The 18,839-nt window shown below is 37.4% G+C and overlaps 1 protein-coding gene across 1 annotated transcript in view; it reads left to right on the top strand.

The window, feature by feature from the left end:
• The window catches only part of Ddx10 (DEAD-box helicase 10), a 147,362-nt gene that overhangs the window by 95,117 nt on the left and 33,406 nt on the right, over positions 1–18,839 (top strand). The window contains exon 16 of the mRNA XM_021206835.2: positions 4,743–4,799. Coding sequence (XP_021062494.1) covers positions 4,743–4,799 — 57 coding nt within the window. The remainder of the gene's footprint in view (positions 1–4,742; positions 4,800–18,839) is intronic.

Raw genomic sequence — 18,839 nt, 5'->3', positions numbered from 1 at the left:
CTTAGCCATATGACTTCACTTCCATTTCTATAAGTCTTTGAACCTCTCTCAACTATCTGATATCAGTAAAAGAAAATGTCAAATGAAATACTGTGTTAGCATGTACATTGAGTTAATAACTCACAAGCTTGAACTTTTTTCAATTATTATTAACATTATCATTATGTGTGCATGGACACACAAGTGCATTTGTATGGATATATTATATTTTGGGCAGCACATACTCCATGGTACATTTGTGGAGTAGGTTCTGTCCTCTCACTTTATGTATATTCTGGGGATTGATCTCAGGTCATCAGGCTTCTGTATTAAGTACTTTTACCCGCTGAGGCATTTTGCAGCTTTAACCCTGACCTTTAAAATATCATTTAGGGATTGGAGAGATGGTTTCAGCAGTTAAGAACACATCCTGCTCTTTTAGAGGACCCTGTAGAGGACCTGAGTTTTGTTCTCTGGTTCACATCAACTGGCACATAATCCAGCTCCAGGGAATCAGATAACCTCTTCTGGGCTCTGTAGGCATCTTAACTAACATGTGCACCTACTCCCAACCCCAACACATTCATGTACACAGAACTGAAAGTAAACTAATTTTTTTTTCTTTAGATAGGGTTTCTCTGTGTAGTCCTGACTCTTCTGGAACTCATCCTGCAGACCAGGCTGGCCTCAAACTCACAGAGATTCACCTGCCTCTGCCTCCCAAAAGCTGGGATTAAAGGTGTACACCAACATAGTCTGAAAAGTAAACTAAATATTAATAAGATAGAATATCATCTAGTAACAGTAGTGATTAATTTTGAGATTTAATGATGCTATATAATTTTTTGTTATGGTTAATATGGTTTGATCAAAAGCCCAAAGAGTCTAGGTTTATGAGTTTTTCTGATGCACGCATATCAATGTTATTCTTTGATATCTTTGAAGGTCCATTTTTAGATATTCTCTCTTTTTTTTATAAGTTACATCTTTTTTTTTTTTTTTAANNTTTNTTTATTTATTATATGTAACTACACTGTAGCTGTCTTTAGACACACCCAAAGAAGGGGTCTGATCATGTTACAGATGGTTGTGAGCCACCATGTGGTTGCTGGGATTTGAACTCTGGACCTTTGGAAGAGCAGTCGGGTGCTCTTACCCACTGAGCCATCTCACCAGCCCTTAGATATTCTCATATGCTAGAAGGCAAGCTACTGAATTTTTACAGTAAATTTTGTTTTCCTGTTAAATAGTAACTTTTTTTTTTTTATTTGATTTTTTTGAGACAAGGTTTTTCTGTGTAGCCCTGGCTGTCCTGGAACTCACTTTGTAGACCAGGCTGGCCTCGAACTCAGAAATCCGCCTGCCTCTGCCTCCCAAGTGCTGGAATTAAAGGCATGTGCCACCATGCCTGGCAAATAGTAACTTCTTGTTTTTTTGTTTCTGCATGAAGAGCCTGACAAAAATTAAATAATTAATTTAATTAATTAATTAATTAAATTAATTAATTAAAAAAGTCAAATTTATATATCAATAAATTCTAAATTCACAGGATGCCCATACAATAATTTCAGAGCCAATTGATAATGTTAAAGCTGCCCACCTAGATCAGACAAGTTGTCCCAATTATTCTATCTCTATACAATATTCATAACTACCTGTGACCATTTAAAACCACGCGGGATCAGGATCTTCTTCCTGTCTGTCCTACATCTTGCTCCCTTCTCCCCTTCCGAGTACTCTCTGTCTCTCCAAGTCTTAGCCCCCCCCCTCCGTTTTCCCTGTCCAATCACAGATCTCCTGCCACACTATTATTTAAATAGACTGGACAGGGAAAATCCTGCCACATATCACCCTTTCTGTTTAACTAAAAAAAAAAAAAAAAAAACAACACCACCAAAAAAAACCCTTTTAATCTCAGATATAAATTGAGCACAACTATTACCATTTTGTAATTTATAAAGTACAGGATAGATCTAACACACAGTCCATCATTTTTGACAATAATATAGAACATTGCCATCTATCCTAGCTTAAAAGACTTATAATTTTACACCTGACTTATGTTCTGGCTTTAATGTCATCTGAAAACATCCTCTCAAATCTGTTCTCTCAATGTTAAATAGCCTGGGTTGATGATGAGACTATAAGTACTCTTTCAACTCCATCAGTAATCTGAGAATGACCAACGTTGACTGAAAATATATAGGAAGCCTAACACAGCTTCCAGAACTGAGATAAATTGTAGACGTCTGTCTTCAGCCTTGAATTATCTGACAGACCTTAGAGAAACAGGAATATTAAGGACTAGCCTATTCTGTCTCGGCAGAGCTAAGCTGTCCCAACCTGTAAATTGTGTCCTTTTGAGAACAGTACAGGTCTGTAGGAGAGATTGGTAATTTTCTGCCCAGTGGTGACCACAAATGTGCAGCCTCACCTGGAGGTAAGATGCCCAGCTGCTTCTTTGAATCCTGAATGGGGAAGCTGTTTGGAGCAGATTTGTCTCAACAAGTGAATAACTTACATTAAATGTCACATTTTGTGGATTTCTGATGTTTTTGAAAACCAACTATCTATGTAAATTAATATTCAGCTTGAAGAAGTTATGAAGATTCGTTACCCCAGTTGCCTGGGCTTTGGGGCTGGAGAGGGTTATTATAGGTTGTCTTTCTAGGGAATGTAGAAATGGTCATTATTGGAACAGGGAGGAAATTGCTAGAATTGATTACATAGCCATAATCTCAATTGGTAAAAATCTTTATAATTGTTACTAAGTTGAAGCCATAATTTCTTATTTTGGTACAGAATTAATTTTGATGCAAAATCTAGGTTTTCATTCATATAAATTTCTTCTATTGATACAAACAATTTAAGATCACAGGGCTTAGACCCAGTCCTTCTATAACTTGTTATTGTAAACTGATCTGAGATATTTAAGCCTGTGAGTTAAGGGCCAAATAACAAATTCATGGCTCTGAGCTTATTGTTAGGGTGTTTTCAGACATTTTAATTAGAAATAGCTGAGAGTAGTTAACGGAGAACAGTCCAGATTACTTTACATAGATATCTATAGTTTTAAGATTAGGTTAAACTTAAATCATTTCGTTCATTATAGGGTCATTGATCAGCTGCCTTCCAAAATACTGCATTTTCTTCTGTTATTAAAATCATACATGTAAATGCTTCAAACAGATTTTTATCTTATTTTTTAGCACATACAGGAAGACTCCATAGACTTGGTACAAAAGTATCCCTGTTAATAAGATCAAATCTGTTTATGACTATGAGCTCATGATAATATGCAAATCAAAATTTTCTGTTTTTTTTCCTTTTTTTTTCTGTTTTTATTTCATCTTTACTTTGTTTCTTTGTCTTTGGTTTCTAGAACTTCCACATAATCTAGAATGTTCTTTTATAATTGTACAGTGACCCTGCTAGCTATGTTTTGTGTGTGTAGAGGTGAGAGAAGAAAGAGTAATCAATCACAGAAGCAGAGCAATGGGATGATAGGCAGTAGGGGTATGACACACACCCAGCAGCCATGTGAAGTGGAGGTCTTATTAGTTGTCTTAGAATCTAGTTTTGTAGGTTCTCAGTTTCTGGTATATTTCATCTGCAGTGTAATCAGAAGCATCTAAAAGCTCCATGGACTCCCTTTTAGTATTAGTTAGTATTTAGTGTCCATTTAGACCTTAGCATTTTAGTTTCCCCTTTATCATAAAGAATTATATAAGCCTTGTCAAGGTAAATACTGAATTCCATCATCAGAATATCCATTAAGACTTCTTTTTTCAGGGCACAGATGAATAAGCACCCACCATACAGCCCCTCTCACTTTCATATTGACAGTGGATTTAATGTAATAATGACACATGATAGAAATATCTCCATACTACATAGGAGGAAAGCTGCATTTTTACACGGACTTAGTCATTTACCCAAATTAAAACCTGTAAGTTATTACCTACAGATTTTGGTTCAGAATAGACTTGGTGGGTTTGGAGAAGATTGTGCTGCTTTTGTAAGATAAAATGACATTCTCTTTTACTTTAGTGAATCGTTTTGTCTTGAACCTTAATACTGTATGCCCCCACCCATTTTTAAAAACCTATTTTGTGATCAGTGGAAAACTAATGGTGAAATTATAAAGCAATTTAATAAAATATGTTTCATAAGAATGACCCTTTATTTTTGAATAAATATCATTCCTAAGAACCAAAGGTGAGAATTTATTTTATATTTTGTAATTTCTGTTCAGACTGAGGACAAGGGAAACAAACAATCATGATTGTATTTTTCCTTCTTTTTTATTCTAGTAGATGACATTGTGTACTAGTCATGTATTAGATATTGTACTTATAGTCTATATGTAATATAGATTATTAAATACATATGTCCATTATTTTCCTTTTAGACTGAGCAAAAAATTGTAAGTAGCTAAAGAATGTGTAATATATGATTATGGAATTGAGATATGATTCCAGATTTGACCTATTTTTAGTCATTAAGAGTTATTGCCAGGCAGTGGTGGTGCACACTTTTAATCCCCCTCTCTGGTGCCTCTGTAGGCAGAGGCAGGCAGATCTTTGAGTTCAAGGCCATTATGGTCTACAGACTGTGTTCCAGGAGAAGCTGTGTCTTGGGAAAAAAAAAAAAAAAAAGGCAGGCTAGTCCCATAGTATTTCGTTTACAAAGTAAAACTGGAGAGTGTGTGCTGCTTAGCATCTACTGTTTCCATGTCTCTAATTCATCTTTTCTTTCTGTAGGAAAGACGGCTAAAAGAAAGAGAGGCCAGAAGAGAAGCCAACAAAAGACAAGCTAAGGTGAGAAGGGGCTTAAGTGTGGGTGTGCATCTTCATAGCTATAGTCTTTTGTTTTTTGTTTCTTTTTTTTAAATCAGGTTTATTAAGGTATTTGTCAGAGAACTTTATATAAAATAAAGAAAATCTTTTGTAATATTGAAATTTATTTAAATCTGTATTTTTCCATATTTACTTGCTTTTTGTGTTTTTTTTTTTTTTTTTTTTTTTTTTTTTTAATACCAGGGCATTCTGGACTGAGCCCTTGTAGCCTAGTCTTTACGTTGTCATTTGTTTCCTTTATAAAGGGTTAAAAATTCTAAGCTAGCTTGCGATCTGGACTTTGCCTGACCCTTCTGACTACCTTTCCTATTATTAAATACAGAAGACATTTGACTTTGTGGGCCAACTGAAGGATTTGCATACTTATCATTTTTGGGCTAAAAATATGGCTTATTTGTACTCAATTAGATAATTTGGTAATAGATTACAGTGAGAACATCAGTTGGCTTTGCTTTACTTCTGAAGATCTAGGTGGAAACACTCTATAAGCTTCAGTATTCCCCAAAACATGTAGTTTCCCTGGAATATATATGTAAAGTTGCAAGCACCATCCATGTGCAACTGTTACTTTTAAACTGACATGCTTAACATCGAAAAGGTTTCAGCTCCTACATTCTGAGGGCATCTAATAGAAATGATTTCTGGGACCCAGGGACAAACACTGAATTTCATTTCACATTCTATATGTGCCATGCCTGACTAGCCATGATTGAGTTTTTCTTGGCAGTTAGCAAATGTCTAACTCACTTGAGCAAGTCCACCATGTTCTTTGCTCCCCCACCTTTATACTGGTCATAGCATGTAGGAAGCAAGTTAGAGATGATACCGCTGCTGTACTTTGGAAGTGGGAAGCAGTTAATTACTTTATGGTGTAAAAGAAAGAGTGCTTACATTCACTACTAAATAGCACTCTGTCTTGTGTCATGGCCTGGAAATAGGATCATAGGAACTGTAGTGGATAAAGTCTTAAGAAGAAAATCCTAATCTTAATGAAAACAGTTGATGTTTATGGGTATTTCATGTTCAACATTAACACAAGCACATATTGTTTTACTCGTAAGCTCTCAATTTCCAGATAGTAAATGTCATGTTTCTATATTTCTTTTGTGTTTTTACATTTGTTTGTATAGTCTTCCTTTGTATTTGTGGGTTCCTTATCTGTAGAGTAATCCATCTATAGACCAGAATTATAGCTAAGCCTACATTTATAGTGAATGTGTACATATCTTTGCATTCATTTTTAAAGAAGATTTTATCTTTAATTATGTGTTCTTGTTTGTGGCTGTGTGGGAATATGTGTATATGACTGCAGGTGCCTGTGGAGGTCAGGTCTTCCTAGAGTTGGAGCTATAAGTGGTTGTTAGCCATGTGTTGTGGGTGCTGAGAAGTGAATCTGGGTCCTCTGGAAAAGTAACAAGTGTTCTTAATCATTGAGGTACCTCTCCAACCTTTGCCATTATTATTACTATTTTTTAAAGAATTTAACAATTGCATACAACTTAACATAGTACTGGGTATTATAACTGGTGTGATCTAGAGTATGGGGACTTGGGCATCTTCAGGTTTGGGTGTTTGAGGATGGATAAGAAACTTGTTTTGGAACCAGTTTTCTTGAGTTTTGAGGGAAGACTACTTAGTATAGTTTATTTTTTATATTTGTTGATGTGTTCAGAGTCTTTCATAATGGTTTGAATTGTAAGAAATTATTTTCACTTACTGAACTGCTTCTAAATAATTTTTCCTTAATTTCCTCCATAGATGGGTGTCTGTGTTTAGTTTTGATCCTCTTTCTGTTGGGGAAGTTACTTTATGGCCCAGTGTTAAATTTTTCCAGTATGGTTGATCTTGAATGTGAACTTGTTGATGAAAACCTCCCTCTTCTCCTCCCTTTTCATGTTTTTGCTGTGTGTCTGTTTTAGGACATCCAGTAGAGGACTTCCTTGTCAGGGGAAGGTCTTGTAGCTGTATCTGTGTAGCCATGGAGGAGTATGCTGAGGATAAATGAAAGGAGGCAAGGCTGTGCCAATGACAAGGTTGTCTCCTTTAGGACCTTTAATAGATGAAGCTCTGTCTTAACAGTTGGTGAGCATAGTTGAGAAACCTCCATATCACAGCCCGTTTCTGGGGGTGCAGAGATGAGAGCTGTCTCCTTTGAGAGTGTTATCGTGGGCAGAATGGCCAGTTTTTAACCAGTTCCCTGACATTCTCTGTATACTGAGGTAAAATGAAAGCCTAGTGAACCTCTCAGAAACTTGATATTATTTTGTTAAAGTTTATATCTGTGGTCTGTTGAAAGAAAAATATGAGGGTGCACCTTTCATGATTTCCTGAGTACCCAATATTTAGTGGTTTGAGAGATACAGGTTTCTAAAATCTATCCATCCATCCATTGCTTGTTTTTTGTTTAATTATATTAATAGTGTGTGTGAGTGTGCACGTGTACACATTACCATGCACATGTGCAGGTCAGAGGACAACTTGCTGGAGTTCTCTCCTTTCACCATATGGGTTCCAGGATTAAATACAGGTTTTCAGGATTGGTGTCAGGCATACTTACCCACTGAGCATTTTACTGGCCCCAAGATACAAACTTTCTAAAGTAAAGAAATAAGCTGAACAGGAGGACTGCTTGTTTTTCAGCTAACAAAATGAAATATAGTTGTCATGATGATCAACAGAGTATATTGGTTTTGGAGTTAAGAGAAGTTGTTAGTCTTTGAAATATAGCTAATTATTTAGCTCTCATTTAGCTAGGTTTCCTAAGCCACTGGCGGTTGGTCACACATGCTGATTATTTTTTTCCTTTTTTTTATTAGATATTTTCTTTATTTACATTTCAAATGCTATCCCGAAAGTTCCCTTTACCCCCCCCGCCCCTGCTCTCCTACCCACCCACTCCCACTTCTTTTTTTTTATTTGATATTTTCTTTATTTACATTTCAAATGCCATCCCACTCCCACTTCTTTTTTTTATTTAATATTTTCTTGATTTACATTTCAAATGCTATCCCAAAAGTTCCCCATACCCTCCCCCTGCCCCTGCTCCCCTACCCACCCACTCCCACTTCTTGGCCCTGGCCTTCCCCTGTGCTGGGTCATATAAAGTTTGTAAGACCAATGATGGCCAATTAGGCCATCTTCTGCTACATATGCAGCTAGAGACACGAGCTCAGGGGCTACTGGTTAGCTCATATTATTGTTCCACCAACAGGGTTGCATTCCCCTTCAGCTCCTTGGGTATTTTTCTCTAGCTCCTCCATTGGGGGCCCTGTGTTCCATCCAATAGCTGACTGTGGGCATCCACTATGTCCCTCAATAGAGGAATGGATACATAAAATGTGGTACATTTACACAATGGAGTACTACTCAGCTATTAAAAACAATGANTTTATGAAGTTCTTGGTCAAGGATTTATTTCTGCTTACAGTTTTGTAGTGCATTTGGAAGGAACTCAGGGCAGAAACTCAAGGCAGGAACCTGGAGACAAAACTGAAGCTCAGGCTATGAAGGAACTGCTTACTGTTTTACTCCTAATGGCCTGCTTAGTCTGAGTTCTTATGCAACCCAGGACCACCTACTCAAGGGTTGTACTGCTCAAAATGATCTGGGCCCTCTCATATCAGTCATTAATCAAGAGAATACCCCAAAAGTTTTGCTAACAGGCCAGTCTTATTGAGGCATTTTCCTCAATGAAGATTCCTTCTTTGCAGCCATCTAGATCTGTCAGGTTGACTACAGCCAACCAGCAGAACTGGCATATTTAAATTTAGCTTCCACTATGCATATGATTGGCAGTTTCTAATTTTCATGAACCCATAAAGAAGCTTCTCTAAAATGTAATCTTTCTGTATGTGTTTTCCCTATTGTGCTTCCCATTTTGCCTTTTATTTTTTATTTTTCGTACAAGATGTTAGAGCAGTTCACTTAGAAATCAAATGACTCATTTAGAGCAATCACTATTAGTAAGTGAATATATTGGAAGGAGGTATTTCTGGTTCCCCAAATGACAAAACACTTTTACTGTGTTGCATGTAAAAATTTTGCTTAATTTTTGTTTTTCTAGTCTACTCAATAGGTTTCCCAGATAGATAAATGTGGTTGCAAATGCCCTTAATCCCAGACGTGGTTCTGCCTTTTATCTTTAAAGGAGGAAGGAGACAATGGGTAATAAAAACAGATAGATGAACACAGAATAACAAAGAATAAGCTTTGCACTGATTATTTAAAAGTGTTCTTGGTTTTGGAAGTGGGTGATAGGGCAGTGATTTCCTATTTTTAAGAATTTATGGTATCTACTACCTCTTGTATTAGTGGCAGTAGGTTTTGTGAATAAGGAAGACTTTTGAGGATACATTTTTATTTTTTGTTTTGTTATGCGTGGGCTATAGAGTTACAAAGCTTTATTGTTTCTTCCTTTTAAGCCATAAAGACTTTGGTTGGAGAGCACCATAAACTAGTGCTCTAAAGAATCTAAAGTTAGGTACTAGAAGAATTTCTCCCTGCAAGTAGTCATGTGCCTCTAAAATACCACTAAGGAGGATTTGTTTTTTTTTTTTTCTCTCTGATATAGTTTTTGTTTGTTAGGTTTTTTTCTTTTTGACCCTCTAATGAAAATACTTGGAAACTAAAATCTTATTGCTATTGTTATTATAATCAACAATAAGTGATTTATTTTTGCTGTATTTTCTTGCTTTGGGGAAAAGATATTGCCAGGTATTTATAATATTTCATGCACAAAGATTTTTCTTTTCCATTTTATTATTTTTATTGATATATTACAGGATTGAAAGATTTTTTTTACTGGAAGACAACTCTTGAATTTGTTATTTTTATGGTGTGTTGGTGTAGTTGTTCTACAACATCATCTGGAGTGCTTTTAGCCTTTCAGAATGCTTTCATCAAGATTATCCTTAAGCAATGAGTTTATGAAATAAGTGGAAGCATTATAGCCTTAAAACTTCTGAAAGAAGTTTGATTCAGAATATCTACTTACTGACTTGGATCGGATCATATTTAACTGGTGAAATGAAAGCACTCTCAGATCTCTCTCTTCCGCTCAACAAAGGTCTTTGGCCTTATTTAGGAGTTTGTTTTGTCTCTTGAGATTAGATTTTTTACTTTAACAAGTCCTCCTTTTATTGCCTTGGGCAGTACATAGGGTGTTTAGGAGGGAGTAGTAGAATGTGTTCCTGGATTTATCTCTAGTTCTTTTTCTAGATGATTGGAGATTTATATGCATGTGAATTCTTCTCTATCACTCTGTTCCCTGAGCTTTACTTTTCCTTTTCTTTTTTTTTTTTTTTTTTTTTTTTTTTTTTTCGAGACAGGGTTTCTCTGTGTAGCCCTGGCTGTCCTGGAACTCACTTTGTAGACCAGGCTGGCCTCGAACTCAGAAATACGCCTGCCTCTGCCTCCCGAGTGCTGGGATTAAATGCGCGCACCACCACGCCCGGCTACTTTTCCTTATTAATGCAAACATTCTTGAGAAATGTTGGTAGTGTGCTATAGTGACTATTTGGCTATGTACTGTGCCATACTTCTGGTCTAGGTATGCAACCAAAGAAATGTGTACATGCTTATGTCAAAATCTGTTCACATAGCAATACCAGTTATAATCATCAAACATCGGAAATTAACCAAATTATAGAGTAGATTATATTGTAGTATAGCCATACATTGCAGTATTGTATATCTGTCAGTGCTATTTACTGTAACAGAGACAGATTTCACAGATACAAATTGAGCAAAGTAAGACAGATAAAGACTTATGTGTAATAATCTATGTAAAGTCTTTCTCAAAACAAAACTAACATTTTGGGTTAGAGTTAAGATACAGGACTGATTTTAGGGATGGGATATTGCCACTGAAAAGGCAGGATGAACATGGGAGCGATTTCCAGGGAGCTTGAGTTCTGATGCTTGTGGTTTATGCATGTTACTAAGTGTATAGCATGCTCATTGCCTTGGAGAAATACCTAACAAGGGCTACTTTGGGAAGGAGGTCTTTATTTAGACTCATGGTGAGAGGGTACAGTCCATCATGTTGAGGAAGGAAGCAAAAGCAGCAGGAGCTCAAGGCAGCTGCTCACTTTGTATTCTCCTTCATGCAAGAAGTGTCCGTACTTAGCTTGGTTTCTCCTTTTTTATTCAGTCCTGGACCTAGCTCATTGGTGTCACACTCATTTAGGATAGGGTTTCTTCCTTTAGTTAACCTAATTTAGAGAATTTCTTATTGATATGCGCAGAAATTCATTTTCATGGTGATAATTAAGAACACAGCATACTTTTTAAAAAATTAATTAATTTTTTACACTCCACATCCCCCCCCCCATCCACCCTCTGACTTTTCCACATCCCATACCTCCTCCCCACACTCCTGTCTCCATGTGGATGTCCCTACCACCCACCCCACCTGACCTCTAAAGTCCCTGGGGCCTTCAGTTTCTTGAGGGTTTGGTGCATCACCTCTGAATGAACACAGACCCAGAAGTCCTCTACTGTATGTGTGTTGGTGACCTCATCTCAGCTGGTGTATGCTGCCTGTTTGGTGGTCCAGTGTTTGAGAGATCTCGGGGATCCAGATTAATTAAGACTGCTGGTCCTCGTACAGGATCACCCTTCTCCTCAGCTTCTTTCAGCCTTCCCTAATTCAACAACAGGGGTCAGCTGCTTCTGTCCATTGGTTGGGTGCAATTATCTGCATCTGATTCTTTCAGCTGCTTGTTGGATCTTTCAGAGGGCAGTCATCATAGGTCCCTTTTTGTGAGCATTCCATAGGCTCAGTAATAGTGTCAGGCCTTGGGACCTCCCCTTGAGCTGGATCCCACTTTGGTCCTGCCGCTGGATCTTTTTCTCCTTAGGCACCTCTCCTTTTCCATCCTTGTAATTCTTTCAGACAGGAACAATTATGGGTCAGAGTTGGAACACAGAATACTTCAATCAAGATTTTTTATTTTAATTGAAAATGAAGTGGTAGGTTAGATTTCTATAAGTACTGTCAGCTCAGATGTTTAAGTTTGGAGATTCTTGAATATAAGATTTTATGAATAACTTTGATAAGTAATAAGTTATAACCCCTATAAAGGGGCTTAAATGAAAGCTCTGAAAGTTAATAATTTATATTCTTCAAATACATAATTTTTATATCCCCATGTTTCAAGAAATGTAGTGGTTCACCTCCTAAAATTTATACATTTTTCTCAAATAAGAAAATGAATAGTTCTTGTGGTTCTGTAGCTTAGAAAAAATGTTTCCTAAAGTGCTCTTACCCTTAAATGTTTTGCTCTTGTCTGTACAACTGCTACTTGGTGGTTTGTAGTGCTCCTTTGAGAAAAACAAAATGAAGGAAGAAAAAGAACAAATATTCCCTAAGCAAAGGTGGAAACATTAGAATGGATGAAAACATCCACACTGTGAATTCTTCTCCATTGTAATTATCTGATAATAGGTTATGGGTCTTCCTTAATCAGTAACTGCCAAGCTCCCAAGTTGCTCTCAGAAGAACACAAGGTTTCGAAGTTCATTTCTGGCCCATAAGTTTTGTGGCCCAAGACATACCTTCTTAACTCTAGTTTCTTCTTCTATAATAACAGCAGCGATGTAGCCTGCATTGTCAGCCTTCCAGGGCTCTTACGAGGATGGTACATCTATGTAGTGAGCTGTGATCACTTTTAAAGATGCAAATTATTGCAATCAGCACATTGTATATCTTCTTTAAGATAAACTTACTCTGAGATAACTAGGATTAGTGAAAGCTGGAGTGTGTTGTCACTAAGTAGCTCAAAGGTGCTTCGGCTGTAGACATCCAGCACCTTCCTTTCTTTGTCTCTCCCATCTAAATATTTGGGTGGAAGGTGTATAAATTTCTTTCTTTATAAATTCTTTATATTATTAAAACCTGAGGTACTTTAAAGTCCAGAGGTAAGAATCCCTTTTTGGTTCCATTTATGCTTCCATAGGAAACTGTCTATGCGAGGGTGAGTGCACTCTGTTGAGTCATTCGAGCTCAGCATCTCCAGCTCTAGTCGTGTTTTGAGGTACTTGCCAACATCTCTTGTTTTTACTCTGTAAACTTTCAAATAGAATGTAAAAAAATTGCCCTTGGTACTTTCCACAAAACTGGCACTAACCTAGTATATCTAATGGTCTGAGACTCTGGTCTCTGGTTTTTGGTGCCCACAAAGGTCAGTGTGGCATTGAATAGATCTACTGTGACTCAAATGTTCTGGACTAGACAGATGTCTTATAGCCTCCCTTTCAGGTTTACAATTCCAGTTCCTTTTTTATCCATTAGGTAATAAAATATTCACTGTCAGTTTTATGTTATTTTCTACATAACATTTGCAGGTGTGTGGGTTTATTCTATATAGCATTTCCAACAGTAGTTAGAATGTAGAAGAAATCTGTAATCATCACAGGGCATTTTTTTTTTTTTTACTTTATATGAGTTTTTAGTGAATGGTTTTGAGAATATAGAATATATCAGATTTTACTGGCATGTAAAAGGGAAACAGGAAACCTAGCTAAATAGTTTGATGAATAATAGAGGCTATTAGATACCAGGAGGAGGGAAGATCCTAAAAGGATTCATCTTTTTGCTCTATAGGTCTTAAAGTGCCTATTATATGTTAATCCTGATAATGGCAAGATAGAATTAAACCTCTTCTTGAGCAACTCACAGTGTAATGAAAAAAACTTGAGCCTGCCTGATTTCACTTGACATGATGATTTTTAGTTTAATTCATTTTCGCAGGTGGCCTAATTTCATACTTTTGTTGCTGGATAAACTTATTATTTGTATCACATTTTCTTTATCTATTCATTAATGAGTATTTAGATTAATTCTGTAACTTGGTTGTCAAAAAATGCTTAAATAAACTTAGATTACATAATTATTTTTGTTGTACATTGACCTAGACCCCTTGGGTTATATACTCAGGTGTGGTATGGTTTCCTGGAATTTATGACCATGTGAACATGAAACAGTGAAAAACGCTTTCCCAGTTCAGTTCTTTTCAATGAAAATGAGCTCAACTGGGGAAGCACTTTTTTTCATTATTTAATGTTCAAATATGAAAATACTAATATTTAAATATCAGAGAAATCTCTTAGAATAACATATATTTGATGTTCTTGAACCTTCCCATTTGATATATTTCATCACATTTTTATTGAGAAAATTTTTATTAGTATTTGTTTGGTGGAGGGGGGTCTGGTACCATTCTTAAGGTCACTTAATGCATAAACATTGTCCTAAATGTGAGCAGACTGTGTGAGTCATCACGATGGGTATCAAAAAGAAGACTGAAAAAAAAAGTGTGTTTAAATGTATTTACAGATCACAAAATCTCAATTTTGTTTTTGTTTGATATTCTATAATTTTGCAAAAAGATTTTTTTGTATTAAGAAAAATTTGGTAGTTATTCTAGTTTCTAAAATTATGCTTTTTATAAAGTATGCTAAACCTGTTAAATATTTTTACATTTTGCAGTTAATATTTTTACCTTCATTGTAGAGAATTCTGGTAAAATGTGGATATATATTAGAAGGCTGAAATTCAAGAATTTCTACAATCATTGCCTAGAAAACTGGGAATAATTTTTAGTGTTTGCACACTTACATAATTGTGTCAAATTCTTATGATTCTATTTTAGTAGATTATCTAAACTAATAAGTACATATCTAACAGGGTACCTTACATTTCAAAACTGTGACATGGCATTGTCACATATGAATGTGTTGGGCTAGAATCATAGCTACCACAGAGTCCCTGAGGCCTCTGGGCCACCTCTTGGACACATCTGGCTAGATTCCTTTGATGACTATATTCCTATAGGCAGTTGCCTATTTGACACCTGTATTTGGGGTTTTAAATGAGAATCTCAATATATTTAAATGCAAACTTCATATCATTGTGCCCCAAATATATTATTGCCATGATCTTCCTTATCCCAGGAGAAGATACACCCATCTTTCCACTAGCTGAACAAAAATCTTAAAAATACTGTTGACTTTTTGTTCATATTCTTCCAGGGCTTATTAGAAAGTGCTATTTATTTTACCTTAAAAATTGAAAATTTGCTATAGATCAGATGTCTGAAGTTAATATTAATTAATAGTGATATAACATGGTTAGGGTTTTTTTTTTAAATACTTTTTAAAATTGCTTTATTTACTTTCTAAATGTTGCCCCCCTTCCCAGTCCTTCCCCCAAGAGTTCACTGTATTCCCTCTCCCCTTTGATTCTGAATGGGTGCTTTCCCCTTCTGTGGGGCATCAAGTCTCTACAGGATTAGGCACATTCTATCCCACTGAAGCCAGACAAGGGAGTCCTCTACTACATATGCGCTGGGGGCCACGGACCAGCCCATGTGTGCTCTTTGGTTGGTGCCTTAGTCTCTGGGAGCTCCCAGGAGTCCAGGTTAGTTGATACTGTTGGTCTTCCTATGGGGTTGCAATCTGTTCCTTCAATCCTTTCCCTAACTCTTCCATAGGGGTCTCCAACCTTAGTCCAATGGTTGGCTGTAAGTATCTGCATCTGTCTCAGCTGCTGGTAGAGCCTCTCAGAGGACAGCCATGCTGGGCTCCTGTCTGCAAGCACAATATGGTATCAGCAGGGCTTGGTGCCTGCCAATGGGATGCATCCCGAGTTAGTCTGGTCGCTGGATTGCTTTTCCTTTGATCTCTACTCCATTTTTGTCCCTGCATTTCTTTTTTTTTTTTTTTTTGGTTTTTTCGAGACAGGGTTTCTCTGTATAGCTCTGGCTGTCCTGGAACTCACTCTGTAGACCAGGCTGGCCTCAAACTCAGAAATCTGCCTGCCTCTGCCTCCCGAGTGCTGGGATTAAAGGCCTGCGCCACCAGGCCCGGCTTCCTGCATTTCTTTTAGAAAGGAAAAATTATAGGTCAAAAAATTTGAAGGTAGTTTGGTGACCCCCATCCCACCACTGGAAGCCCTCTATCTACTGAAGGTGACCCCTTCAAGTTTCATCTCCACATTTCTGTTAAGGTCATCCCCGTTGAGTCCTGGGAGCCTCTCACTTCCCAGGTCTCAGGAACTTTCTAGAGGTTCACTTCAACCCAACCCCCACAGCTACATATTTCCATTCATTCTTTTGTCCCTCTGGACGTCTCTCCTTCTCTCCATACCTGTTCCTGTCCCCCTTTCCCTTCCTTCCCCTCCCACCCAACTCCCTCCCTCCCTCTGCCTCCTGTGATTATTTTGTTCCCCCTTTAAATGGATTGATCCATTTAGGTTGTATCACGGGTATCCTATACTTTTTGGCTAATATCCATTTATCAGTGAGTACTTACCATGCAAATCAATCTGGCAGTTCCTCAAAAAATTGGAAATAGTTCTATGTGAAGACCCAGCTATTACCACTTCTGCGCATAGACCCAAAAAATGCTCCACCATACCATAATGACACTTGCTCCATTATGTTCTTAGCAGCCTTATTCATAGTAGTCAGAGCCCAGATGTTCCTCAACGGAAATATGGATACAATGTGGTTCATTTACATAATGGAATACTATTCAGCTGTTAAAAATGAGTATATCATGAATTTTGCAGGCAAATGGATGGAACTAGAAGTATCATCTTGAGTGAGGTAACTCAGACCCAAAAGCACATGGTTAGGTTTATTAATTATGCTAAATATACCATAAAATACTAGCTATAAGAAAGATCTATTTAAGAGGTTACAGTAATTATGTATCTGCAAAGTTCTTATAAATCAAAATTATCTAAAAATTAAACATTAAGATTTATATACACAATCCAATTTTCAGTATCTTTTTTACTGTCACTGCTCATCATCTCTAATCATAGGTTGTCAGTGTTTAAGAACCCTTTATTTTATTCGTAGCATTCTACTCTGTCTCTTCCTTTAATATAGTAGCGAGAACAAACAATTACAAGTAAGCTGCATTGTGTTACCCTTCTGTTCAAATCTCAACTCTTAGAGGGCTTCTAAAGCTTAATTACAGTAATAGCTGCAAAGTTCTAAATCCAGTTCAGATTTTATTTCCTCGGTTTTGCCAATTAATTAACTTTAACATCAGGTTTTGTGATTATTTCTCATGAACAACAAGGAAATTCTGGTCCTTGTCCTGGTGTACTGCCAGATTGCTATGTCAGGTGCTTTCTTAATACCTTTGGATTTCTGCCCAAAATGCCGCTTTCCTAGTGAGGCTCTCCTGATCACCTGTTAGAGAGTAGTGACCTCATCCTCCCTTGTACTCTTAGCTAATTTTTTCCTCCTCCTGATTTGTCCCTATCAGAAGATACATAACTGTGGACCTGGGTGTTGTTGTTTGACCTACTCTATCGTGGAAATCTCTGTTCACTTTTCTGTCTATGCCACATAAGCTGGAACCCAGCAAATATTAAAGTGTTCAGTGTTGCAGCGAAGGAAGCATTGTCTGTTTAATTTACTTGATTTTACTGTGAAAAACATTAGTGTCCAGAATTACTTGGAACTGTCTATTAGAAGGTATAACTTTGGGGATGTGCTAGTGTCTTTTGGAGACAGAAGAGTAAAGCCAAATGAGGTGAAAGGGGTGAGGAAAGGAAACAGTGTTACTGCACACAGACAGAAATTGCTACCTTTCCGCAGTCTTTACTGTTAGTCTTCCTACCCTATAGAAAAGATGCTACATATTGTGGTTAATTTCCATTGTCATTTGGTACCATAAAGAACATGTAAACAGGTCTGGGCAGACCCAGGTTATGGTATCACCCTAGTTGTATAACTCAGAGATGCCATTGATTTAACCAGTAAAAGCACTCACTGTGATCTCTGTGGGGCTTAGACGTCCAGAACACACAACGTTTCTCTTGGTAGAAATGGGACTTTTGATATAATGCCTTATTCCATTAATCTCTCTTTGTAGTACTTTCCTTTCTGTATTTGTCATAGTAGCACAGAGGAAAGAAAATACTCTTTTCCTTTGCTTTTCTAGAACTTAAAATAAATTGCAACTTTTTTTTGTTTTATCAACTTCTTCCTTACCAGTCTTATAAGTTAGTAAAACAAAGAAGTTCCCTATTGGCAGCATGGCTCTCTCCCCTTTGTTGGTATAGTTAGAGGTTGCATTACACGTGCATTGCCTCATTAATTCTCCCAAACAGTGCTGTGAAATGGGCACGACTACCATTACTGTAGCAGTGGGGACACAGGGATTTTCAAGATGTACAAGAATTCAAAGCCAGACAGTTATTATACATGCTAGGTAAGTGCTTTACAACAGAGCTACATTTCCAGACCCAAACTACTTGTTTTCAAACCTCTTCTCAAGTGGTCTCCTGCTAGGTATGGCCATTGAGGGTTCCAGGTAAAATATGTTTCTAGGCATTGAGAGCTGACACTTAGAAATGGGGTCTAGAGGAAGAGCTTAGGGAGTTTACATGAGGATAAAGCAGGGTCTTTCAGGATTTGCTTAGTCGCTTGGGAATAGAGAGTGGGGAGAGGCCACAGCATGCATACTGCTAAGATACTAGGGATAGTTAGATTTGAAGAAGAGGATGGAGAGTGAAGATCTGAAACTCTCCTACATCCTCCCCTAACCTATTGGCTTTTCTGGCAGAGTCCACCAGAGGGATCCTAGAGAATGATTGCTGCATTGGAGGATAAGACAAGGGGATGAGTAGGAAGGAAGGTTGGAGAAGATTTGCATGATTTGCCAGAGATGGGGCAGAGAGGAAGAGGAGCCTGCAGGAGATGATCTGCTACAGAGTTTGGAATGATACTGGGGAATTGGATTTGGAGGAAAAAAAAAATAGGTGAAGATGTACAGGTACCTTACCTGCCTCCAGGGTTGTGTGTGGCTTCCAGGGAAATCTGGATTCTGTTTTAAAGGAAAAGACTGGCTGACTTCTTCCCTCCCCCTCCCCCTCCCCCTCCCCCTCCCCCTTCCTCCCTCTCCTTGCACAAGCACAACTCTTTGGTTCCTGCAGTCAGGATAAACCCTGAGACATATTCCAAGTTCCCTGGCACCTTA

This window comes from Mus pahari, chromosome 10 (assembly GCF_900095145.1).
Source record: "Mus pahari chromosome 10, PAHARI_EIJ_v1.1, whole genome shotgun sequence".
Classification (NCBI taxonomy): Eukaryota; Metazoa; Chordata; class Mammalia; order Rodentia; family Muridae; genus Mus; species Mus pahari.
Note: the sequence above shows the minus strand (reverse complement) of the source record. Positions and strands in the feature narration are given on the sequence as shown.